At 39.8% G+C, this 26234-nt stretch overlaps 1 protein-coding gene across 2 annotated transcripts in view; it reads right to left on the reverse strand.

Moving 5' to 3' along the window:
• Positions 1 to 26234, reverse strand: part of LOC142373511 (protocadherin-15-like) — a 219316-nt gene that overhangs the window by 138135 nt on the left and 54947 nt on the right. For both annotated transcript variants that reach the window (XM_075456801.1, XM_075456800.1), the window contains 4 exons: positions 9156 to 9316; positions 7387 to 7542; positions 3705 to 3824; positions 1477 to 1587 (listed from right to left, as the gene is read on the reverse strand). In XM_075456801.1, the coding sequence (XP_075312916.1) occupies positions 1477 to 1587; positions 3705 to 3824; positions 7387 to 7542; positions 9156 to 9316 (548 nt within the window). The remainder of the gene's footprint in view (positions 1 to 1476; positions 1588 to 3704; positions 3825 to 7386; positions 7543 to 9155; positions 9317 to 26234) is intronic.

Raw genomic sequence — 26234 nt, forward strand, 5'->3', positions numbered from 1 at the left:
TAAATATGGATGTGCTTGCAAACGATTCCGTTTTTTTCAGAGGAAGACCTTCAGTAGACCTTGGGCTGAAATAGCTGGATTGTAGCAGAGCCCTCTCCAATACAACTAGTTTCCAAGAAACTCATCAGTCCTCATCAGACACCTGGAGTCCAGTCTCTTACAGTCTTTTGGATAAACATATTTAACAGTGCCAAGCAAAATGACAGATTTTTTTTGGGACACAGGTTTGAATGATTCAGTTCAGCCGTTCCGATCCCTTCGTCAACTTGTTAAGCAGCTATTCAAAGCACAGGTCCCTTGTTCAGACATGACTGAGAGGTAGCTTAATCATCACAGCTTGGATTGGAAACATTATTTGGCATGTCTTGCTTTAGGAAGTGAAACGTTGCTTTGAATAACAGTAGATTTGACATCAGAAACATAAGATTTTCATCCAGCTTTTGGAAAGAAGAGAAAAAACATTTTTCTCCAACTGCATTCTTTAATTATTTTTGCATGCGCATATAAAGCTAAATATCTGTTAAATATATAAAAAGGAAAAAATGTCACTGTCATACTCATTTAGGTCATTTATGTAGAAAAGACTAAAATTTATGTTACACAATCAATCTTCCTTCAATTTGTTTTTGCTGTAACAGTGGAGCCAAAAAAGGTCAGCCTTTCTCAAAGGGTTTTTTTAATGGCTGCACATGATCTGCGAGCTTTGTTAAGAATTGATATTCAGCAAATTCACAGCCCCTCGAAACACTCTTAATATTGTATTTGGATGAACAGAGAATATGTCAGCCTCTCAAGCAGTCAGAAACTCATTAATCTTTCAATGAACAGTTGACTTTTAATAATGCTTTCAGGGAAAGTGGGCCTTGAGATATAAAAATCTGGCAGAATACTTTTGTTGAGAACTAAAGCTTTTGTGAGCAAAGTTTTTGTGTCGCAACAAAATCTTAAACGGTGTAATCAGCACAATTTAGATCCCTGAAACTCCCACTATGAGTGTGCTTTGTGTGTTGGCTGAATTTAAAACCACTTTCATGAATAAAACATATAGAGTGCAGGGTAATAAAAGGAAAACACTTATATTAACAAATACATTAGTGACAATTAAGGATTCTCTTCCAGATCCCTTCAGATTGACCAAGCAAAGCAGAAACAGACAGAAAAGGCTGTGAAACATTAATATTGCTACGATAATAGAAATTTACACAAACATTACAGCATTCTCGACTTCCACCTATATTCCACTCAGTGGGGAGAGGGTTTCTTTTCTCTAGCCAACTTGTTAATAACAAGTTGGAGAAGAAAAGTTTGCATTTCAAATGTTTTCATATCGTGAGAAAATAAAAAAACAATATCAAATTGAAACTTGCTCCTTGATCGCTGCCAAGAGAGATGCAAGCATACGAACACATGGACACTAAATACAAAAACAAAAAAAAAAAAATAAAAATAAAAAAAAAAAAAAAAATCGCCACTTACATTTGCCTTAATGATGACTAGGTATCTTGTTATCGCCTCGTAGTTGAGTCTTTCTCTGAGAACTATGGAGCCAAACAACGTCAGAGGGATGTCAAAGGTTCTATTGGCTGTCTGAAACATACAGATAAAGAGCAAACACTTACGTTATATACAGGGTCAACTCTTAATGTTTTATTTTACCAGATTTAAGAAGAGTTAATACATGTGGCAGAAGGGTGAACGTGTTAGCAGAGGTGTAGTGAGTGTGCATATGTGTGCAGGGGCGACTATATTATTTGAATATGCTCCAAATATTTCATGAACAGACATTAATAACAATTTCTACGAACCAAGAAAAATACGGAGCTTCATTATTAAAAATGTTATAAAAATATTACATTTCCACCACATTGAAAAAGAAGGGTGGTTAAAATCTGATTTAATTTCATATAATCCACAGCTGTTACGAACGTATCTTTTCAAAGGGGAAGATACCGCAGACTCTTGTCCATCATGCTGAATTTATTGTACAAACAACGTTTCGGCCAGTGTGGCCTTTCTCAAGTTTTTACAAAAGTTTTTTTTTTTTTTTTATCTTTATCTTTAACAACAAATGCAGTCTGTTGAATGTCGAGTTCAGTCCTAAAATGAGAGGTAAGATGTGGAAAAGATAGTTTACTGCACAACAGCTTCAGCCAGAAGTTCCTTAATATTTATTTGGCAGCTCGTTCATGCTTGCACTATTTTCTTAGCGGTGGCGGAGTAATATCAACGAACATCCAGTACAAAATGTCAAATAAAACACGACAGAAGCAACTTTTCGCCACAAAATTTGATATGGATTACCAGTGCACACCAGTAACCACTCCGGTGAGTTGATTATTTTGAAAACGGACGTTTATTGTGCTTTTACGGACCTTTCTAGACATGCGCATGACTTGCCGTTCTGAAGCAGGTTGAGAAGAATCAAAATTAGGCAAATATCGGAGACAGCAATAAACATCAAAAAAAGCGGTGAGGGGGGTTCTAAAACATTGCAGACGACTCAGAAAAGAGGCTTAATGTTGAAAATACCGCAGTTCCCCTTTAAGTATGAACTCTTCAAGTTATTTGGCCGTAACAGGAGTAAATATTCTTTAGTCTACATAAAGAACAGATATTGGTCTGTAGGAGTCACATGCCATTTTATTCTTGTCATCTTTCAGTAGAACTGAAATTTTTGCTTCACTCCAACTCTGAGGCATTTGTGCTTTCTTTAAAACCCAGTTTCATATTGGAAGGTTAATACGAGTTAATTTCATACTAATCTAATCCCAGTGATTAACTTGATTTAATTCCATAAATAGCAGGTTTTAGTTCTTGTTGATCTATGTCAGCAGTCATAGTTCTGTTATTATTCATTTAAGGTGGTATATGAGGGATGGTCGCCTTCAAACAGCCGATGTGTAGATGGTGAAGGAAGAACTCTGCTGACACAGACTTGGTCGAACAAAGAAGTATTTCATTGCCAACCAGGTCCGTCTCAGAATTACAGAATGATGCATGAAATCTGGAGAGATTACTGAAGCCCCAAAGTCTGTCATTTGTCTCTCACTTCTCTCCTTATGTAGGGTAAACCTTCCCTTATTTGGTGACCCTGAGTGGGCTTGCTCGTCAGGCTAAAAGATACATGTATATCCCTGGTGTGGCTGTCCTGGACATTCTTAACTGAAGGAGTTAAGCATGGGGTGTTAAGGGGTGTTTCTCCAGATGTTTATGTTTACCCTTATTCATCTCCTGTCTGGACACACTGAACCTGATGTCCTTCCGGACCTCTGATGTTTAGCCACTGTAGTTTCTGACACTCCTAATCATTTTAGCATTTGTGTATTTTTTCTAAATCTTTCAGCTTCAACAATAATTCGTCAAAGTGTATATGCCTTGATTTTTCTTTTTTGTTTTGTTTCGGGGTAAGTATATATTTCAATTGCCCACCCCCACATCAATAAGTCTTCGGATTCTTTTACCATCATATTAACTTCTTTTCCGGAAGAAAACAAAATTCCAGGCGATGGCATAAATTCAATAGAGTGAAAACCAATTTAGAGGTTAAATCTATTGCAACTTTTATTTAAGATGACTGGGTTTGCCTTTGTGTTTATCAATATTTTTTTTAAAATCATTATTCCCATGTCGTGAAAATTAAATCAATGAGTTATAACTGGATCTGCAAAGCTTGATAACAATTAGCAGTCAGATGGATAACCCACCGGGTCTTTTGGGTTGTACTGGATGGTATACTCAATTTGTCCATTGGGACCGTCATCGATGTCTGTCGCACCATTGTTCCCCGAGAAACCAGAGAAGATCGTTGTTCCCACTGGAGTCAGCTGAAAACACAACAGAGACAGGAAATTCCTTAAAGCAATACAATGTAACTTCTCAAAAAGCCCATTATGGAGCTCCCCCTACAAGCTGTTCCGAGAGCAACTCTAGTCCGGTCTCTTGCTTTGTCGGCCTCTCTCTTTCTCTTCCTTGCTTCATCAGTCAACGTCTTCTTCTGTTTCTTCGGTGCCTCTTCCATGATGATCGTACTGACAATGTTGCGCTAGCTTAGCCTTATACCTGGGAGAGTGAGAGGGGTCTATTTGTTTTTGCGGTAGGTGTGCCAGAAAGCAAGTCGAAGTACTTCCGCTCAGCTCCCGGGCCGGTCCAGCAAAGTTACATAGCGCAGTTTTTCCAACTCAGATCCCCGAAGGGCATAGGAGACAGGCCAATCGTAATATTAAAACTCATTCTAGCCACACAATTTTTTTTAAGCTGTTATTTTAAGGTAGAAATGTTACATAGTATTGATTTAAATTTTGACTACAAACCCTGAGCGAGTGATGTCAAACACTTTGACATCAAACTACACATGATGTCAAACTGTATATCCCCAACATTAAACTCATTCTACTTTTCATGATAAATCATATAAACATCTGCTGTGTGCATGTCATAGGGAAGGATAAAATAAAAATAAAAATATTCACATTAATTCTGCAACAAATAATATTCCTCTCCCACTGTGTAATTTGAATTTTAAAATAATTTGCTTTGTAATATTCATTATCCTCAAAAGGGGATTTGGGGTTTGGAAAGTAATATGTGTATGCTGCTGTTTTTATGCCTTCAGTGGCACTAAAATAAATGCAACACATGCAGCATTTAAATAATTTCCTTTGTTTCTATAATCTGTAATATATATCCGTCTTTAATCAGTCTGTAATCTGTGCCTCATTTTTTATTACTTATGTGAATACATGCAAGAACACCCATTAACCCTTTTCATGGAACAGCTTTAATTGCTTTTATGAATAAACAAGAACCAACTAAATGCAACTTTCAGAAAAACCTTGTTCATTTTGAATAGAGCAGAGCTCTCCACACATATTGGAACTGAATGAAAACTGTATTGACTATTCCAAACACAGGGCAGATATGGTCAGTACCTCACCGCAGGGTGGCGAATGAAAAGGGCTTTAAAGTTCACTCCGTTCAAAGTTCATACTAACTGTTATATTGCAAACATGTTCTTTGAACTGAATTCACACTGACAGGTTAGGCTACATACAGGTAATTAAAAAAAAAAATCCATTCTTAGCATTTCATAATAGTAAAACGTTGAGTGTATAATACTGATAAATTCATACCTTCAGAGGTCATTATCTTGGCAACATAGTAATCACCAAACAATTTTCAACCATTAAAAAGGACAATATATAATCAGTGTGGTCGGTGTCTAATACTAGCTAGCCAGCAAACAGCAGCATATTTTCAATTAATCATTACATGAGTTCTGAAAAAATTTGGCATTTATGTGTACTATTGTATCATCTTGAGTGTACTGCGATATATTGAAGGACTAGGATTTTCCATATTTCAAGATGGGAATGTCAGTATTTATTGGGCTCAAACTGTAAAAGGGTGAAAAGAGTTAAGGAGTATGAGACCTTTTACACACATGCAATGTCCACCACAGAGTCCAGACCTTAACCCCACTGAGAATCTACTGAATATGCTGGAAAAGAGTTTAACTCTAACATTACCTTTACAAGATTTTCGCAAGTTTATCCAAACAACCATGAATCCGTGTTGTAATCAAAGCTAATGATGATGCTACAAAATATTAGATTGGGGGACTTTCTTTGGCCAGGAGGTGTATTTTGGTATTTATTTAGCTAATCAATGTTTACGAGACCTGGATTGTAGCTAAAAATAAACTTAGATTCTGAAATAAAAGAGTATCTAATGCTTTAGTTTAACAACTTCTTTCAAAATATGAAAAAACTTGAAAATTAAAAGTAAATCTAAGCAATAGCCAGCTAAGTGTTATCATGTAATTAGTGGCCCTCAAATGTGCACATAAACAGTAAATAAACACCATGTTTACTTTTGCTGCACATGTGGAGCTGCACAACTGTCTTTCTAGAAGAGAAAAGAGAAGCAACAGTTTTGCTACAGTTCTATGATATTTTTTCAGCAACGTGCCAAAGGATCTTTGATTAGATGCCAAAACAGAAGTCACATCTCTGCATGAAAAACATTGGAGATTAAGTTCAATTTATTGGCTGCACCAATTAATTGTTTCATAGTTTCAATCAGCAGGGTTATCTTTCACTCCCACTGATCCATCTGCGACTCTCCTGAATGCCTTATTCTGTCACTTTGCCACATTTGGATAATGAACAAACCGCAGACCCTCACAGCAGTGCCAACTTGTGAAATCTGCCATGGAGATCATCTTACACTTGAAATCTTATTAAGAACCACATTGTTACTGTCTGTGTACCCACAAGTCTTGAAATCAGTAATTGTTGGTAATAAACGACTAGGTATAAACAAATTTTTATAACAGTTAAAGCAGGATGAACTTACTCCTCAATACTGAATTTACTGCATTAGGTGACAGGAGTTCTGGCAGAAGCAGAGGCGAATTAGAAAAAAACTTTCTGACTAATAAGGACACTCAGTGAAATTTTGTATAAATCAGCACAAGCCCACAATCATTGCGCTTATCTAAATAAATGTCCTTATTTTGTAAAAGGGTTATCATCCATTTTGACTGAATTTGTCCAACCTGGCATTGGAAATACATTTTTCTACAATGATGCATTTCCGAAACACTCTGTAGTCATCGTTTGTGAATGGAGGAAATTGTTTTAACAACCGCAGGAAGACAGGATATAGGTGAAGAAGAAGGGACAACCAGAAATGAGTATGGCAAAGCAAAAGTGGAAAGGTCTAGAGACAGTAAAATAATGAGGATATAAGTAAGGTATAAATAAGGTTTAAGTGTGTGAGGGTGAAAAGGGGAAAAAGCAATAAGAAGTTATGGGACAGATTGACCTAGACAGGCTGTGGAAGAGCGCATAATTATATATTCTGCTTGATCTGCCTGGGTCTGTGCTGGCAGCAAGTTAGAGGCATCTTTGTCCAGCTTAAGTTTGAACCTCCTATTGCTGAAGTCCTCTTCCCTTGACACAAGAGAACAAATCAAATGAGAGACTGTCATCTTAAAGAATATTCTGAAAGCCACAAAATAACATTGCCTGCCCCCCCCCCCCCCTCTAATATAACCTTTCAACTTGTGTGGTAACAAAAAAAAACTAAACATAATGTGGTTTATGTGTTTTACACTCATACAGTACCAGGTCACATTTTCTCTAATGCAACCACAAGACCCTAAGAGCAACATGATTTAAGCTTGAAAGAGCACACGCAATCAGTCTGGCACCTGCCATCATAACGGACAGTAGTGATGAAAGGTAAGCCAAATGAATAGCTTTGAAGTTGGAGAGAGACCGTTAAGCATTTCCATCACACTCACTTTTACGGAATATGTTTTACTTTTGTCTAGCTTCATGAGACAGATTATCTATGTGTGAAATATATGTGACAGAGTTTTACCTCACTGACGGCAACATAGTATCTAGGCTGCTGGAAACGTGGTGCGTTGTCGTTGCGGTCTCGGACAACAATGCGGACCTCGTGTAATATCACAGTGCCAATCAGCTCGTTAGTACACTGAACCTGAACCACGATGGACTGTATGTAGGATGGAGGCTGGAAAAGAGAAACAGATATAGATAAATACTTTTGGAAAAGATACAATTGCACCATAGAATGAAAAGAAAAATCTAATAATTTGCACAGAATACTACCAGAGGACATGTACTTCCTTTTTATGTGCAGTCCAAAACTCCAAAATAGCTGCTGGATAACTTTACAAAGCAAAGCAGCAGTAGGTTGGATGTTTCTCAGAAAAGATGAAATAAAACTTTACAAAATGTTCACAAAATCAAATGGTGGTGAGAGAACCGTGAAAATATATTTCTTACATCAAAGTTTCTCTTATAGTATAGAGAGTAAATGTACCGGTGCCACTTTAGTGTGAAATTGTTAAAGGCACCAGATTCACTGACATTTGGATTTCAGTCTGTGCCACATAGATAAAGTGCTGAAAGTTCTCTGATCCTTTCATGTTTTGCACATTTTGCTGGACTCATCGTAAAACTGATTCAGTTCTTTGTATCTCATAGATCTGCACCCATTTCTTCAAAACTCAACAAACTGTATAGACTGGATAAATAACATACTTAAATATTGTCACTCTTAAGTCCACAAGTTATCAGATTCAAAGTAGGCTAAAAAAAATACATAAACAAAAAAGTAGAGTGAAATACATAGTGTGGAATAGCCTCCGCCTTGCCACTCTACCATAAAGGTTGGATTGATGAAGTGCCGCACTGATGGTTGTGCTTTTCTAAGGTTCTTCACTCTCTTCAAAGTACTCTAGATCTCATTTATGGTGACTACTGATTGAATACCTGTCTGACCAAAGCTCTTTGTTCCTGACTTCTCACTCTGGTTGGGCAGGCAGTTATAGGAAACTTTCTTTATTCTTCTGCAGGTATTGTTCGATACAATCCTGTTTCACAGGTCTAAAGACAATTCTTTCAACCTCAAAGCTTAATTTTCACTCCAACTGTCACACCCCTGCTTCTTGGCCATAACATTAAGAGCACAGAGTTTAGAAAAATAAGTCTTTTTAGACTAAAAGAAAAATATCCACAGGATACAAAAGTCAGTACATTGAGCTGTAGTAGCAAGACTGCTGAACTCCCAGCAGGCATCTCCAGGCTCTATTACAGTCCACAACTGGATTATCAACAAGTGCAGCCAATTAAGACATCTGACATTTGAAGCCCCTGTGCCACCCATAGACAATGCTACTGCAAGTTCAGCTCATATGCAAACAGGCCAGTGGGGACATAACACAGGTATGTAGCATCCCCTTGGAAAGCTTTCTATAGACAGGCATGTATTTTGTTAAAAATTCAATTAGACACAGGTGGACTCCTGTCAACTTGTAGACATCCAAAGGACCAATGAAAAAACAAAGATTAATAAGAGTTTAATTTGGAGCACTGAAACCTTGTGTAAATGGGATACACATGTAAAGAGTTATGCTTAGTAACCTAATAAAAGATGACAAAATCTGTCTTTGCTGTGTGATTGCAGATAATTGTTTATAGACCAAGGAGAAAACTCTATTATTAAACATGGAAAACTTGACAGGGTCTGAAAACTCCCCATCAGCAATGCTTAACAGGGCAAAAAGAAAGAACAACATGATTTCAGACAAGACTTGAAAAAAAACAGGTGAGTTTGCTTACATCTCTATCCAGAACCCGTCCAGTGCTGTTTAGGTAAAGAGCCTGTTTGGAAGGATCAAGGATCACCCAGTAGTCACGGTTGTCTCTTAGTGTCAAAGAGATGGTACGATCTGGACCCTCAGCTACGCCATTGATCTGCATGTTCTCCACCAACAATGTTCCTGAAAAGAAATAAAATGTAAAAAATAACATGTTATTCGATTAACTTCTGACGTTAAATTAAAACACACAAACTATTTGGTCCTAGATCACAATTATTAATAAATGTAAAACGAACCAGAAAAACTTCAAACGTACACCCCGACCACCCCACCCCACCTTTTTCTTCTTTCTTTTCATGTTCTAAATTAATTATATAAAAAAATGTTGCAAGATGGAGCCAAATAACAGAAACTGCATCAGATAAACACATCAATGCATCAGTTTAACTGTGGACAGATCCAAGATCTCCTGTGCTTAGCAAGCATATGTCTTCAAATCTAAGAGTCAATGAGTAGAAAGATTGAGTTTTTGCCTATTTGTGGAGCCGAAATAGCAGAGGAATCTGTAAATGTGCTCTTTGCCTTGTAGGCCTACACTTATGCATCTTTGGTCTTGGCCCTATGATATTCTTTCAACTTTTTACAATGAATACTCAACTGCAGACTAAAGTGCAGCCTCTGCTCTACAGTGTGCCGTTATCCTGATGATTATAATGATAAGACATGTATTTGCAGAGGACAAAGAGGATGAGAGAAACATTCTTGTCTATACTGGTTCTTTAAATTTCAACAGTGTTGCTACTCCAACAATATTCTGGTAGAGGTATGACCAAAGTTAGTTTTTACAGGGGACATGGAAACAAAAACAAAATTCAAGAGTAATTTTGAGGGGGACAGTGGTTTCATTATCATTCGATCTGCTCTGATCTCCTGTGGTCTTTGAGGACTCAGCCTTTCTCCTTGAAATCCTTTCACCTCTCTCACAGAATCTGAACAGTGTTTCTCTTAACAGACGCAAGGGTCTTTCAACACTCAGAACTACCAAAAGCACCAAGGCTGTCGTCTCTACGTTTTTATAATTCTAAATATAAAACGGCTCCACATTTAATAGCAACAAACTAACCTGAGACTATCTGACCCTGTCTCTCGGAGCCCAACTCTGTTCTCCGTGTTGCTCTATTCTCATGACATCACTATGAAACATCCTCATAAGAACTTAAGCCCTGGCCTTTTTATAAAGACTGTATCAAACTGATTTTGATATCAGTAGGGGCGGTTACTTGGAGTTTTGGTGCATAGAAAAATAAGATGTTTCTTTTTGCTTGATCTGACATTTCAACTGACCTGACTGTCTAACAAGTAGATATACTAAAATAAAAAAAAGAATCTACCAGAGTCCTGTCACGCCCAGAGACTCACGTTTTTGGTTTTCATGTTTAGGTTATGTTTGTTTTCAGTCCATCTTTAGTTTTTGTCATGCTTTAGTTTCCCTGCACTCTGTTTATTAGTTCACTCACTTCACCTGTGTTTTTTTCCCTCAGCTGCACTCACTCCCCAATCACTCTCACTCCCTATTTAGTTTCCTGCCTCCCCTTTCAGTTTTGCCGGATCTTTGTTACTGTTAGATGTGATGCCACGTTTCCACGCCACATATTCGTCAAAGCTAAGTATTTATTCCATGCCATGTCCTTGTTCTTTTGTTTTTGTTTATAGCTCAGTTTTTCTCCGGCTCTGCCGCGTATTATGTTGATACTTTGTTTTGTTAAATAAATCTAATTTATTTTTTGAAAGTCCGCATCCGTGTCCTCCCTTCTACAACCACAACCCTGACAAGTCCACCAAAAGTTGTATGCATTATTGCATTACAACTGCACAGATTTACAAGATGGTACATGTATGCACTTTTCTAGGTTGTTCCAATGAAGTGACATCCTGGTCACCATATAGATTTTGTAACCACTCATTTTCACCGTCACATTGTTGTTGTGGGAATAGATCGGCACACAGCTGATCAGCCGAAGGATCCGTAAGGTAGCCAGAGTGCATGTGGTAATGCAGAAGAAACGCAAAAGTGAAAATAGTGGTAACGTAAACAATGGTCAGATGCAAGAGTGACGCTTTGTAAAAAACAATCTACAATGTAGTTTTAGTTGAACTGCAATAAAGTCTTCTAGGTTTCAGTTGTTTTACACGGCAAAAATGTACTCTTCTTTTATCCCGGCTGTCAGTAGCAGTTAAAGGCCCTGTCACACTGTTGCGTATGAGAGAAGCATATGAGTTGCGTATGAAAATTATCACTCATACGCTGGTATACACTGACATACGCCAGGGGAACGTTAGGCATAGGTTGTATACGTTTCAAGCACGTTGGCATACGCTGAGGCAGAAATAAATTTTTGAACATGCTCAAAACTTTTGTGCGTATGGTTAATACGCTAAGCATACGCTAGGCATACGCTGAATACGCTAGAGGTACGATATAGGTACGTTACTGATAGGTCGAGAACGCTGGACATAAATTGCCATATGTTGGCATGAAGGTGTACCGTACAGCTAGCGTATTTATAGCCTCCGCCCGTCTGGCGGAGATGGAGGCGGCAGGCAACCGACTTTCACGGGAGCGGTCAGGAGGAGGAGTTGGGGATCTTGATCGCTCAGAAGCATGTAACTCATCAGCCGCAGGTGCATCAGGCATTTCAGCAGATTTGGGTGAGAATGATTCTTGTGTTTTTTTGCCTTTTCCTCGGCCCAGGGCCCGGGCAAACGACAATTGCTTCTTGGGAGGCATGATCGAGATGAATGTCTCGAGAGATGTTGATAGCGCGCCGTCTACTGCAATAATGGAGCAATGTGGAAAGGCTGCTGATATAGGCGTGTTGAAACGTACGCTGGGCATGCGCAGTTCATATGCTACTCATACGCTAGTCATTCTTTATTTTCAAGGACTTTTCATGCGTATGAAAATTATATTATTAATTTTCATACGCAACTCATACGCTTCTCTCGTACGCAACAGTGTGACAGGGCCATAACCTGGCTCCTCCATGAGAATTCTCCCTTGCTTGTCCAAACAGAGTGCTGTAACCGCTGCCTACTGCAGGCAAGGTGGCATCAACTGCTCATGAGTATGTCACACAGCCCCACTTCAAAAAATCCGAATTCTCCTAACAATTAGGTTAGGTTAGGTTAACGTTATTCATACTCGTAGGTGCATTTTGTTGCAGTTAAAAGAGTTGGCTGCTTGAACACACACAGACAACATTTTGGACAACGACAGAGACAGTGAACATAACAGTGACAGTGAACATAACAGTGACAACAGTGGTCCAGACATGGAAACATTAAACCACAGACGCTTGTTGCATCACTAAATAAAGATATCTGACTCTTCCTTACTGTAGATCGAAAGTTTGCAGGTCATATTATCCCAAATATTTTAGTTCATTCTTTGCATTTCTCCCTTACGTAAAACAACTTCCGTTACTTGACAAATATTTCTTGTATTAGCTACATTGGATGTACTTTTCACAACTCTAAAGGCAGTTGGAGATTCCTACGAGTACTTAACAGAATTTAAGTTACTGCATTCCCTTTGCACTTCAATCCAAAGCAGTAAAAGAAAGCAACGTATAATGAAGACACTTACTTGAAGCAAAAGCATTCTTGAATGCTCTAAGGCAAAAAATTCTGTGGTCATCTGTATTTTCACTTACACTTGGTCAAATTGTCTTGCTCATATGTGTGAAAATATGCAGCCATTACCCATCATGGGTCTTTTCACCTCATTGGAAATATAACAGTAGGGAAGTGCGGGAAATATTTGAGAATGAAAATAACTGTAAAAACTGTGCATGCTCGACTCCGTACTACTTCACATCACAAGAGACCAATTACCGGGCCTTACATGCTGAATTATTAATGAAAAACAGTATTGTGTCCCATCTTTCAGCACATTATCACATATTGCAGGCTTTTAAACTGCAGGCATAATTTTCTGTATTCGCCTGTATGTGCCTGTACACGTGATAATAAATAGACTGGTGGATAAAAAGCAAAACTTTTAATAGATTTTACGTGGCATCTGACCCTTTAAAGAAGCCAGCACACAAAAATCTGAACATCTGCATATTAATAGATATGGATGAAAAAAAAAAAAAAAATTAATGGTTTTCAACTTGCCCAAATGGATCAACAAAGAAAAGAGTGTGTGTGAGTTTTTGAGTCAGAGACTGAGAGAAATAAATAAATCAGAAATAAATTAGAAAAGAAAGACATTCAAATGTGGAAAAAGAGCAAAAAGTTGAAATTTGAGAGCCAAGCAGGATTGTGTTTGCTTGAGTTTGTGTCTAAATGGCAGAACACTTCATATTGTTTGTCAATGCACACACAACCGTTTGTGTACAGCAACATTGACGCACATGCACTGTACAATCTCAAATCTGATCTCCCAGACATAAAATTGGGTCATGGCTTTCAGTGCTACCATGGAAACCATTTCAAATGCTTTGCTGTGATTCGCGGATTCAAAATAAATAAGAAAATTTAATAAAATTGGTTTCTTTATATGAAAGATGGGATAGAAAATGGAATTCATTAGAGGAGTTTCTTTCCTTACCATCTTCCGTTCCGTTTTTTCTGTCTGTCTTGTGAAAGCACATAAAAGAACAGAGACTGATGGTGCCAACACCTTGTTTCAACTGTGTCTAATTTAATATTGTAGACCATCAAGTATAAATGCGCTCTTTTCACAGTTATCTAACTTTATACGATGTGACTGAATATTGCATTCTTCAGCACCTGATTAAATTGGCTCAAGTGCATATACAAAGACCCATGTATGTGTGTAGCAACACAGAAAGCAAAATGAAATCAGGAAGAATTACAAAAAGCAATTAGAGAACAAGAAAGAGAGGTGAAAGGAGATTGGCTTGAAAGAAGGAATGATGAAAATATAGAAAACAGAAGATGTATGACAAAAATTGAACAGTGAGATGGTGCATTAACGGAGATTTTACAGGAAGTTAGCCTAACTGAATGTGACCATGCTGCCAGTGGTTCATCAAGGTATGAGCCATTGACTGAAAAGTAGTCATCACATAAGCCTCCTCCCTGAGCTCTTAGGGGGGGATGGGGGTGGAGACAAAAGCACAAAGAAGAGTTGAAGGTAGACCTAAATGATCTCTATTCAGCGATACTTTAATGATAGGATTGCAAAAAATAAGAAGTATAATTTCAAATAAATTCAAGGTCTTGTCTTCAGTTTGACACCTATAATTTGTAACTTCAACACTTGTTTTGGATTCACAACACTGTTTTCTGACATGGTGCATTTATTCTTTATAACATCTGTCATTTGTTTTTCATGATCACTCGTTTGAAAAAAAGGTTATCCGTATCACAAGCTCTTCCAAAGAGATGAAAGAGAGAGAAGTCATGAGATGAACGACGAATATGTCATTAAAGGGATTATACTTGAGCTATACTAGGGATGTCCCGATCCGATCACGTGATCAGAAATCGAGGCCGATCATGTGGTTTCTGACTCGATCGGAATCGGACGTTTCATCCCGATCAGGGATCGGATATATAGCCTATCTATATATGTATATTTATTCTCATTATTATTATTATTATTTTTTTTTTAAATCAGAACTACAGTGGAAACCGCTTATAGTGGTCACGGATATAGTAATCAACCGCTTATATGGATCAAAAGGCTTGGGACGGAATCATTTCTATACAAATGCTGTTTAAATAATTTGTTTATAGTGATCAAGAAATCCGCTTATAATGTTCATTTTTGGCCATTTTATGAATGTAAACATGTGCAAAAATAATTTTAAAACTACGTGTAGCTATTTTATTTTTTACTCCCTTGATTCCTTTCTGGACGTCTGCTTCTGCCTCGTTAGCTAACGTAACGAGTTGACACCGGGCAGCAAGCGCGCGAATCATGGCTAGAAAAAGGAAGTCATGGAGGAGCATGTGTCCGAGGATGGGTGCTGGAGAGCGGATTGAATGCGCGTGTGACCGCTGGAAGCTCCAGGCTGGTTCTTGTAAGATGGGAGGCCGGTGTTCATTCGATTTCTCCTACTTGTCGAGAATTGCTACTTTGTGGTTTTGCGCATGCGCCAAGCCGATTTTCTAAGTTTCGTTTTCACGCCAAGTAGCACAAATCGACAGAACACCGGCACGGAGGAGCATAGATCCGAGCAGGGGTGCTGAAAGGCGGATTGAATTCAAACTTTATTTTCTGACTTGTAAGAAAAAAAATGCACCGGCGGCACAGCAGAGAATAAGTAACGTACTGTATTTGAGTTAGCCTACAGTAGATCTGCGCACTGCGCAGTACTGTAATTAAATTTGCATGATAATAAAATTCAGTAAATGCTGAAGCTATCCGTTTTATTTAATTTTTCTCATTGAAAAACGATACAAATGGCATTTAGATGATATTCTCCATAAAAAATAAGTGAAATACCTGTACTGTAATACAACTTCGGTTTTAGTAATCAACCGCTTATAGTGTTCAAATTGGCTCTGGACCAACGTGATCACTATAAGCGGTTTCCACTGTATAATATTTCAAAACAAATGGGAAAAAATAACAGCTTAGTATTTACTGTTATGTGGTGGTACAGAGTCAGAATGTCTCAACCATAGACATAATACGTAGACACCTCATTGACTGACGCTGCCTATTGGAGCTGACATATCAGTGCGGCCGCCATCTTGGATGGGTCGCCAATGCCTCCACATTGCATTTATTTCGACTGAGGAAGGTGTACATCCCCAACTACAATAATTATAACTCCCCGAATTTTTATGTCTACGGTCTCAACTACACACAGAAACAATGCATGCGGCATGACGTCACTTGCCGTAAAGCGAAGCAGAACACGTCAGCAGCTTGAAGCTGGGGGCGCGAATGTCTGCGGTGTGGAGGTATTTTAAGGTGGATGACAAAAATGTTGCGATTGCAAACTGTGAGATATGCAAACTTGGTATTTCAAGAGGTGGCAAGCACATCGCTAACATCCTTGATGAGAACAGGAACAGGCTCAAACCTGACAAGGTAGAGATGTTGGTTTTTTATCAAGAAAAACGTACATTTCCTTCTCTGAAGCCAGAGGAGGAGACTAAAGGCTGATTTATGGTCGCCTACAGAGAGCTACGGACAGCTCTCTCCGTCGACGGAGACCCTCCCAGAGACGCTCTCCGTTGCTTGTGTGCATCGGCCAAAATTCCTATCTATCCGTCGAGGAGACGGAGACTCGCAGAGACCGCAAGGGTTGTGATTGGTCGGCTAACAACATCATTTCCGGAATCACTTTTCCGGTTTAGTGCCTTCCTCTCAGAACAACAACACCGCCATTTTTGAAAGAGTTTACTGTGTGGCCGGTCAACATTTGGTCAAAATTATTTGCATTTCAAAATCAATAAGCTCCAACTCCAACAACAGTCTTTCTCTCTCGGTCGCCATCGTTCACTGTGAGGAGTGAAACGGAGCCGGAGGGTAAACAATCAATCAACGACTTTCACGATAGACGTCGCGAGATTGGGTCGTCTAACAAAGCGACACCTACTGATCGGGAGGTGAATTGCCTTGCATATCCGACAGCCCAACTGAGAACTCTGAAAGGACCGACTACGGAGACGGATTGATGGATAGCGACGGAGAAGCATACTGAGGCCTTAAGAATTAGGAGTGCAGTTCCAAAAAGCATATTACTGGCCATACTTTATAATACTGTGGCACTTTTATTTGCTTATTTGTTTACATGCCTGCCAGGTATTTCAAGTTGAGCTGCTGCTCGTTTTTATATTAGACATTGTTGCACTAAACTGACTTATAATAGACAGTGATCTTAAATTAGATTGCCAGGTTGGAGCAGTGGTCAAGTCCTGTTTCTATCATCTTAGGCAGCTGGCAAAGATTAAGCAAATTCTTTTAAGACAAGATTTTGAAACAGAAATTCATGCCTTCATTACAACTCAGCTCGATTACTGTAACGCTCTTTACTTTGGAGATAGCCAGTCTTCCCTCAGGCGTCTCCAGTTGGTCCAGAACGCTACAGCTCGGCTTTTAACCGGAGTCGGGAAGAGGGAGCACATCACCCCTATCCTGGCTTCTCTCCAATGGCTGCCTGTGCATTTTAAGATTCTTTTATTGGTTTTTAAAATTTTACATGGTCTTGCCCCATCTTAGCTCTCTGAGCTGCTTCACCCATATTCTCCCACTCGTTGCCTCAGGTCAGCTGATCAGCTGCTCCTCGAGGTACCGAGGTCTAAACTAAAGCTTAGAGGAGACAGAGCTTTTAGTGTTGCCGCTCCCAAATTATGGAACGATTTGCCGTTACATATTAGAAGTGCCCCTTTATTGTCCACTTTTAAAACTCATCTTAAGACACATTTTTATTCTTTGGCTTTTAACACATGTTGAGACTTTTTGCTCTTACTTCAAGATGGCGGCGCACAGAATTGCAGCGGCCCGGAGCTCCCAACGCTGGCATATGTTTTTGTTTATTTTGGTAGCACTTAGTATTATTTCAACAAGTTTTCAAACACTGACAGTGAAATACAGCCGAAATGAACTTTTAGAGCTCAACGACGCAGCATTTCGCCAACTCCCAGCGGATTTCGCCATCCCTGCCGAGATCACCAGATCACCATCCAGCACTCCCGGGTCCGAGAAGCGGAGGAGGAGACGCTGTGAGCGGTGGCAGAAGAGGGGAAAACGCGGAGGAGTGTGGGCTAGGCTCAAGGCTCACCCATTCAAACCCCCGCTTCCTACCATCTTCCTCTCGAATGCCCGTTCGATCCGCAACAAGATGGACGAGATCCGACTGGAAATAGCCTCAGAAAAACAAATTAACAACTGCTGTAGCTTAATTTTTACGGCAACCTGGCTGGATAACACGACCCCGGCCTCGGCCATCGAGCTAACCGGACGCACTGCCTACCGAGCGGACAGAACAGCTGACTCGGGTAAGAAGCTGGGAGGAGGTCTGTGTATCTATACCAATGACTTGTGGTGTACAAATGTCACAGTTGTTGGCAAACATTGTTGCCCCGACGTAGAAGTTTTGCTGCTCCAATGTAGACCGTTTCATTTACCACGAGAATTTTCTGCTGTTTACATCTGTGCTGTTTACATCCCACCCGACGCCAATGCTAAGCTAGCTCTAGCTAGGCTACAGGATATTGTAAACAAAAGCCTGGTGGCACATCCGGACAGTATCTTTATTGCGGCGGGCGATTTTAATCACGCCGATTTAAAGGCTGTACTTCACTCTTTCCATCGCAATGTGAAATGTGCTACTAGAGGGAGGAACACACTTGATCGAGTTTACACCAACATAGCCAAGGCCTACAGAACCCAAGCGTACCCCCACCTGGGTCTTTCTGATCACGTTTCGCTCCTCCTGCACCCTTGGTACACCCCCAAAATCAGAACTAGTAGGCCCGAAGTCAGGTCTGTCAGGATTTGGCCTGTGGACGCCATCCCTAGGCTCCTGGACTGTTTTAGCTCCACAGACTGGAACATTTTCAGTGGTCAGGGAGTGCAGACACGTAGGTCCCTGAATACACTTTTAGTCACAGTCCTTGACTACATAAACTTCTGTGTGGACATTGTTACATCCTGGAAGCAGATCCGTGTCTTCCCAAACGTCAAGCCTTGGATGACACCAAAGCTACAATCACTATTACAAGCCAGAAATGCAGCGTACAGAACCGGTGACACCAATGCATACAGCGCAGCAAGATCAGCGCTGAAGCACGGCATCAGATCTGCCAAGCTAGCATATAAAACCCGCATTGAAGCACAGTTCAGCAGCGCCTCATGCCCCCGGCAGGTGTGGGAGGGCATCAGGGTGATTACGGACTACAAGGGAAGAACAGCCCCCCCTGTCAACGGCACCGCCGCTCTAGCGGAGGAATTAAACATCTTTTATACACGGTTTGACAGGGACAACAAGGACCCGGTGTCGCCCCCCCTCCCACCTGACGGCTCCACCTTAGTCCTGTCCACTCATGAGGTCAGACTCAGCCTACACAACATCAACACCAGAAAGGCAGCAGGCCCAGATGGGGTCCAGGGACGGGTGCTCAAAGACTGTGCAGCTGAGCTAGCTCCAGTCTTTACCACCATCTTCAACCTGTCTCTGGCCTCATCCTGGGTCCCAGCATGTCTCAAGGCAGCAACAATAGTCCCGATTCCTAAGAAACCAAATGCTGCAGGTCTGAACGACTACAGGCCTGTGGCACTCACCCCTATCATTGCAAAATGCTTTGAGAGACTGGTCATTAAATACATTAAAGCCTCCATACCGCCATCATTAGATCATAATCAGTTTGCTTACCGGAAGAACAGGTCGACAGAGGATGCCATTGCCATTGTGTTTCATACTCTATTAGAACATCTCGAGCACAAGAACATATATGGAAGACTCCTTTTTCTTGACTTTAGCTCAGCATTTAACACCATACTGCCAAACAGGCTACACAGTAAACTGCACACACTTGGTCCGAACACTACACTATGCAACTGGATTCTGGACTTTTTAACACACCGTACACAGCATGTAAGGATTGGCAAGCACATTTCCCGCACCCTGCCCATGAACACCGGGGCCCCCCAGGGGTGTGTGCTCAGTCCACTTCGCTACACACTTTTCACTCATGACTGCTGCTCCCTCTCACCATCAAACCTCATTGTTAAATTTGCAGATGATACAACAGTACTTGGTCTCATCACTGGGAACGACGAGACCTCATACAGGAGGGAGGTGGAGAGTCTGGTGGAGTGGTGTGGTGACCACAACCTTGATCTGAACACCACCAAGACCAAGGAGATGGTCATAGACTTTCGTAGGGCCAGACACCCCCCACATGCTCCACTCGTAATCGGAGGGGAGGAGGTGGAGAGGGTGTCTAATTTTAAGTTCCTGGGCGTGACTGTATCTGACAACCTGTCCTGGGGGATCAACATCACCTCTGCCGTGAGTAAAGCACAACAACGCCTCTTTTACCTCAGGAACTGAAGTGGGCAAAACTCCCTCAAGGACTAATGGTTAACTTCTACCACTGCACAGTAGAGAGTGTGCTCACCTACGGGCTACTGGTGTGGTTCTCCAGCTGCACCAGAGCAGACAAGGAGGCACTCCACAGAGTGGTCAAGGCTGCGGGGAGGATCATTGGGAAGAGCCTCCCGGAGATCTCTGCAGTCTTCATCTCCCGCTGCCTACGCCGGGTGAACAACATCTTAGCTGACCAGTTCCACCCAGCACACCATCTTTTCCAGCGACTGCCCTCTGGCAGAAGATTCTGGTCCATCCGCTCCAGGACCAGCAGACTGACCAACAGTCTGTATCCACAGGCTGTCAGACTGCTGAACAAACAACCTGCCCCCGCAACCCCCCCCTCCAACTCCCCTCGGTAACATAACTCCACCATAACCACCATTGATAACTGTGAACTGGATTGCATTGCTGCATTGTACACTACTTACCATCTACCGCAGACAGCAGCCCCCTGCCCCGCCTCACTTCCAAACCCCCTCGGTAACATATCTCCACCATAATCATAACCATCATTAATAAAAATTGTGAACCGGACTGCATTGTTGCACTGTACACTACCTACCATCTATTGCAGACAACAAGCCCCCCCCCCCCAACGACAAACCTCATATTCAACTGCACTAGCACTATTGCACTTTGGGTAATGTTATTTAATGTGATTTATATTGTTTGTTTTTATTTCTTTTCATATTGGGTGGGGTATTTATTTATACTTGAATGCCAGTGGTGATGGTGATGCTACAAACAAATTTCGTTGTAAACTCTGTTTTAACAATGACAATAAATAATATATCTATATCTTACTTCTGTTATCGTGTTTTATTGTTTCTGTTGTCTTTTCCATATTTTGCATGTTTATTGATTTTCGTCTGTACAGCACTTTGTTGCAGCTACTTTTGTTTTAAAGTGCTTTATAAATAAAGTAGTAGCAGTAGTAGTAGTAGTAGTAGTAGTAAACTCCAATGTGAAGAATTTGTTTATTACTTGATTAAATTAATAAAACTAATAAATACTTAAAACGATAAAACTAATTAAATAAGTTAAATGATAAAATAAGTGAATAAAATAAAAAAAAATCAGGGACATCCTGGATCTGTTTCTTCACCATTTTTTTAATGTACTGTAGAATTATCGGTATCGGCAGATACTCAAAATCAAATGACTCGGAGGCAAAAAAACCTGATCGGGACATCCCTAGTATATACTTCATACACTGATGTTGATGAAGATTCTCAGTCATCCAGGTCATGGTAATAACAAGAGCTTAAATAGGGGCAACTGGACGACTTCCAGTTCACCTCTCACCCGAAAGGCTTCTTCAGTACATACACATATATATATGCATACACACACGCACACAGGCAGCATCCTTGGGTTTCTAAACACATCTATACAAAGCTGTTTTATATTTGGATGTTACCCTGCTTAACTTCAATATCCACAAACCTTAATTTGTCATAGCCACAGCCTGTTTGTTAGAATTACTTAAGAATGCTACATAAGTTAACTAAATCAAACTTTAGACATTCATATCTCATTAAATCAATTGGAGCTTTTAAGGCTCAAGTTTAGTGTTACCCTTTAGATAAAATACTGAGGATGGTCTAAAATGACAGAGCAAGCTACCACAAAGCCAAATACACCGAATCGCAACAAATTAGAATGTCAATAGTACCAAACTGGTTTGTCTATTCCAAATTTTCCCAGTCTTGCCAAAAGACATGGTTTGATAAATTTGACAGCTTAATCAAACACAAACTGGTGGGAAGCATCAACAAGCTCTCTTTAGTCCCTGGCTGCAGCATTACGATGGCACATTCTTCTGGCTGCTCAGAGACTGTTTCTGTCCCCCAGTCCTATAAAAAATTCATAATAAAGACTGGCTCCAGTGTGTTTAATATGAGCTGCAGTAGACCAGCATCTGTCAAGGTGTGGATGCAACTTATCAGGTTACTCTATGCATACAAAGCTGCTTTCTGTATCCAAAAAAACATTAATCAGCTGAAATGTAGTCCTCTTCTATTATGGGTCTATTCTTTTATTGTTTTGTATGGACAAAATGGGGCCTGCTGATGCATATTCCACCTTTACTGCAAAAGTTGGGATCTATAAAAGCAAACTTGCAATGAAAATGTTTGCATCTGTTTGGAAACTGACCAATAGGTAAAAACATGTGGAAGACTGAGGAAACTGACAACACTGATGGTGAGGCAGTGTTAGTACAGAGCCACAATATAATAAACATTAAAACTACAAATTTCATCTGTGTAAATGAGCCGTAACTATAACAAATTTTAGTTCTAATAGATAGAAACAAACTTAAGACAAATTTTCAAATTCAAATTCTACTCTGTATTTCATCAGCATTGTCTCATCATCACATTTCCCACCCTCTGTGAGCTGTGGAAGTCGGACAAGCAGATGTGCAGCATTCAGCTGTTGAAAAACAGGATGAGACAGGATTCAGGAAAGTCTGGCTCTGCTTTCCTCAACTAAGTGTGGGAAGCCTAAACTCTTTTCGTGCCAACTATCAAGATTAACTGATTAAATCAGTTTAGACTTAACTGTCCATTTGGAGGTGAGCTAGCTCCCTACCCCGGTCATCACTGACTTGCAGAATTACCCCTACCGTTTAGCTCAGCTAGAAGTTAGACAGCTCGCTCACTGGCCGTTCTTTCTCCATCATTTAACTAAGGCTTCAGAGAAAAAAAAATGAAGATCTCGAGCGGATCTAGCAGAAATAGCTAAACTGGTAACTCTCACCCATGCCCAAGTGCTGTGGATGATGAGGTATCACTTGCAGGTATGAGCGATTTATCAGAGGGTGAAGCCGGTGGTCAGGAGGGAGGAGAGGAGCTACCAGTCAGAAAATTTGTTTTCTGGGGCTGGAGCTTACAATATCATGCATGGTCCCAGGAGAGGATGTCAGCCTTCAATCAATGTCTGTTCCAATCTCAAACAAGTCTGAAACAATCCACAACTGTCAGTGCCTACTATGTTTCATGGCCTCCTTGATACCAGCAGTCCCCCTGCTGATGATGAGGAGGTTTCAATATTGGTTTCTCCACAAGCAAAAACCCTCCCTGCAGAGAGCAAGACTGGTGAGTTCTCCCCTTCTTGTCTACACTCACCCTTTAGGTCTGGTCACGGCCATCAAAGGTATAGGGTACATCTAGGAAAAATGCATGTTTTTGGACTGTGAAGAAGCAAGGGTATCTGAAGAGAACCCAGACATGCACAGGTGGAACATGCAAAATCCACAGAAAATCCTCAGTTGAGATTTGAACTGAGAATCTTCTTGCTGCGAGGCGACAGAGCTGACCACAACACCGCCATGCAACCCTATCTATAAAATCTAAGGTCATAATTGATTTCTTCTGTCCTCCAAAATTGGTTATTGTTCATCCATAGTTTATTTTTCATTCACTTGTTCTTTTTAAGAGGGAGAATACAGAAATTAGAACTGATTGCAACTGATGATGTTTTTATAGTCCTGACACCAACAAGCGTCTGCTCAAATGTTGCAGCCTAAAAATGTCCCAAAGGCAGCAAAAAAAGATGAATCAATAAATAATAAAAATGGGTATATCATATTTAAGGCTGCAACAACTTGTCAACAACATTTCACCAATTTGCATTGCATAAGTCAACACATCAAACACTTTACATTCATCCCCAACAAATCTCTCAAAGTGCTGGAATTTTTCAAAGAGAGAACTCATTAAACGGTGATGTGCACTCTTTGCTTCATAAAAACAGCAGCACAGTTGCTATGCACAAACTTCTAAAAAAATAAAATCTTGAGCCTCTCCAACAACAGAACAAAGAGACGGCAGCTCAAGTATTTCACCCCTTTCACAAAAGCACACTTTACTATTAACACAAAACTGACTCTGCCCGGTTCAGTGGATGTTTAATTCAGATTGAGTCCAGATGGCAGAGACAGTTTGCAAACCTGTTGTTCAGAGGAAATAAGAATTGGCACGATTTACAGAAATTTTTGATCCAAAACACTCCGTCGTCTTGTCTGTGCAACACCTGACCAAAAACTGTGAGTTACCTTTCACTAATGGAAGTTGGCATTACTCCCTTTTTTTTCTTTTTTATATATACATTTTTGCTGATGATTTACAGTTGAATTTCATACATTTTAAGTTCAAGAAAATTTGTTCAAGTTCAAAAAAAGTTCAAGATTTTTAAGGGGCAAACTTAAATACAAAAGACCAATAAATAATATTGTTTTTACAGTCACTGAGTAATTTGGTTAAATCATCCAATTAATCATGAACCAAAACAATCATAATTATGATTTAAGCTTTAATCAACCATGTCCAATATAGGTTGAAAAATAATTTCAAGTTATGGTCATTATTTCTTGGCAAATCTTAGATTTATTGACTAAAAGAATAGTGGAAAGATTAATCGATGAGGGTATTTTTGTCTGCAACCATAATCTAAATAAAATGAATAAAAAAACAAGCAGAAAATACACAACCAACTCTGACCCACTGAGGCAAAACATTTGCTGCAAATCCATTACATCCAATCAGTTTAGGGATAAAGACAGTATTAACTGACTAAAGCTAGAGAACTCTTTGTCATGTCCACTTAACCATTTATAAATAATCATTCCAGTGAGGCAAGAAAAAAAAGAAGAGGCCAATGAAGAGGTTTATGTGGTTTGGAACAATTGTCAGGTTTATGGTACTTTCCAAAGAACTAAAACATCACATAAATGTCGAGCCTCAAAGTTTTCCCACTGAACATCACTTGGTGTACCATACTATTAAGGGCCATTCTCATGTAATCAGTATTATTCACTTCACCTGTCAGTGGTTTCAATGTTGAGACTACAGATAAGAGAGTTAATTAAATGTCACATCACACTATAAGCAGCTAAAATGGCAAAATAACATGTTTGTTGTTGTCATGGAATGCTGAAATGGCTGGTAAGCAGGAAATGCAAATCAAAGCCCTGCATGGAGTTACTAGTTCCAGGCTGATGTGCATACCCAACACAACACTTTTGAAGATCAGGGGGAAAGGGAAAGGAGGAGAAGTAAGAAGATAGATAGCTTTGAAGGATGTATTAAGCAATCAACAGATAAAGACATGCCAGCTGGGTGGATTGACGGCAATGCTCTCTTTTCTGTTTAGTTTTGCCATGCTAATCTCTGTTAATGTCAGGATTACTGTGATCAGGTCTCACTGCTGCATTTGAAACTTTGTGGAAAAGCAGGCATGTCAAACATGATAGGTTGTCTCTGAACAGTAATCTATAAGCTGGAGATAAGAGAGTGATTTAAGCATACAGACCTGCTTGTCTGTCTATAATTCATCTTCAAGTTTTAGAATTAGCCGTTCTTCCTTCAGGTCAGCGAAACCCTTCATTTACTCCCGACTACAGTCAAGATTGAACTGAATAATTAAAACATGCTCTTTTAAAAAATAACTTAATCAAAATATGGTGTGTAAAAATCCTGAAATAAAGCACAACCCCTGATGAGGAATCTGTTTCTTCGGATTCCTCAGTGCAGTCTAAATGGTACAGGGATCAAACCAGGAGTCATTAATGAGTTCAGAAGGTCTTGAAGAGTTTGACTTAACTCTGGGGACTGAATGTGCTCCTCAAATACGAGACATCGAAAAACTCTTACTCTTTATTTAGTAATTTCAAGGAGAAGAGAAGAGCAAAGATTTAAAAGGTTTCCTTATTAACCCTTTTTACAATGTAAAATTAGAAAACACTGATGATTATTCATCGCAAGACAAAGAAACTAAACTAAAACTGTCGAAAAGGATCATACAATATCTCCAGGTTCCCACAAAATACATTATACTCAATCAATGGCCATTTTAAAAAAGCCCCCCCAACCACACACAATCTACACAACCAAAAGATTAATCACAATTTCTCCATGTTGACCATATGGTAAGTATATTAGTAGCAAAAATCAAATTGACAAGTTAGCAAACTTCCTTAGCTTCTTCCTGACAGAATACTTTAAACCAAA

The sequence above is a fragment of the Odontesthes bonariensis genome, chromosome 23 (genome assembly GCF_027942865.1).
Source record: "Odontesthes bonariensis isolate fOdoBon6 chromosome 23, fOdoBon6.hap1, whole genome shotgun sequence".
Lineage (NCBI taxonomy): Eukaryota > Metazoa > Chordata > Actinopteri > Atheriniformes > Atherinopsidae > Odontesthes > Odontesthes bonariensis.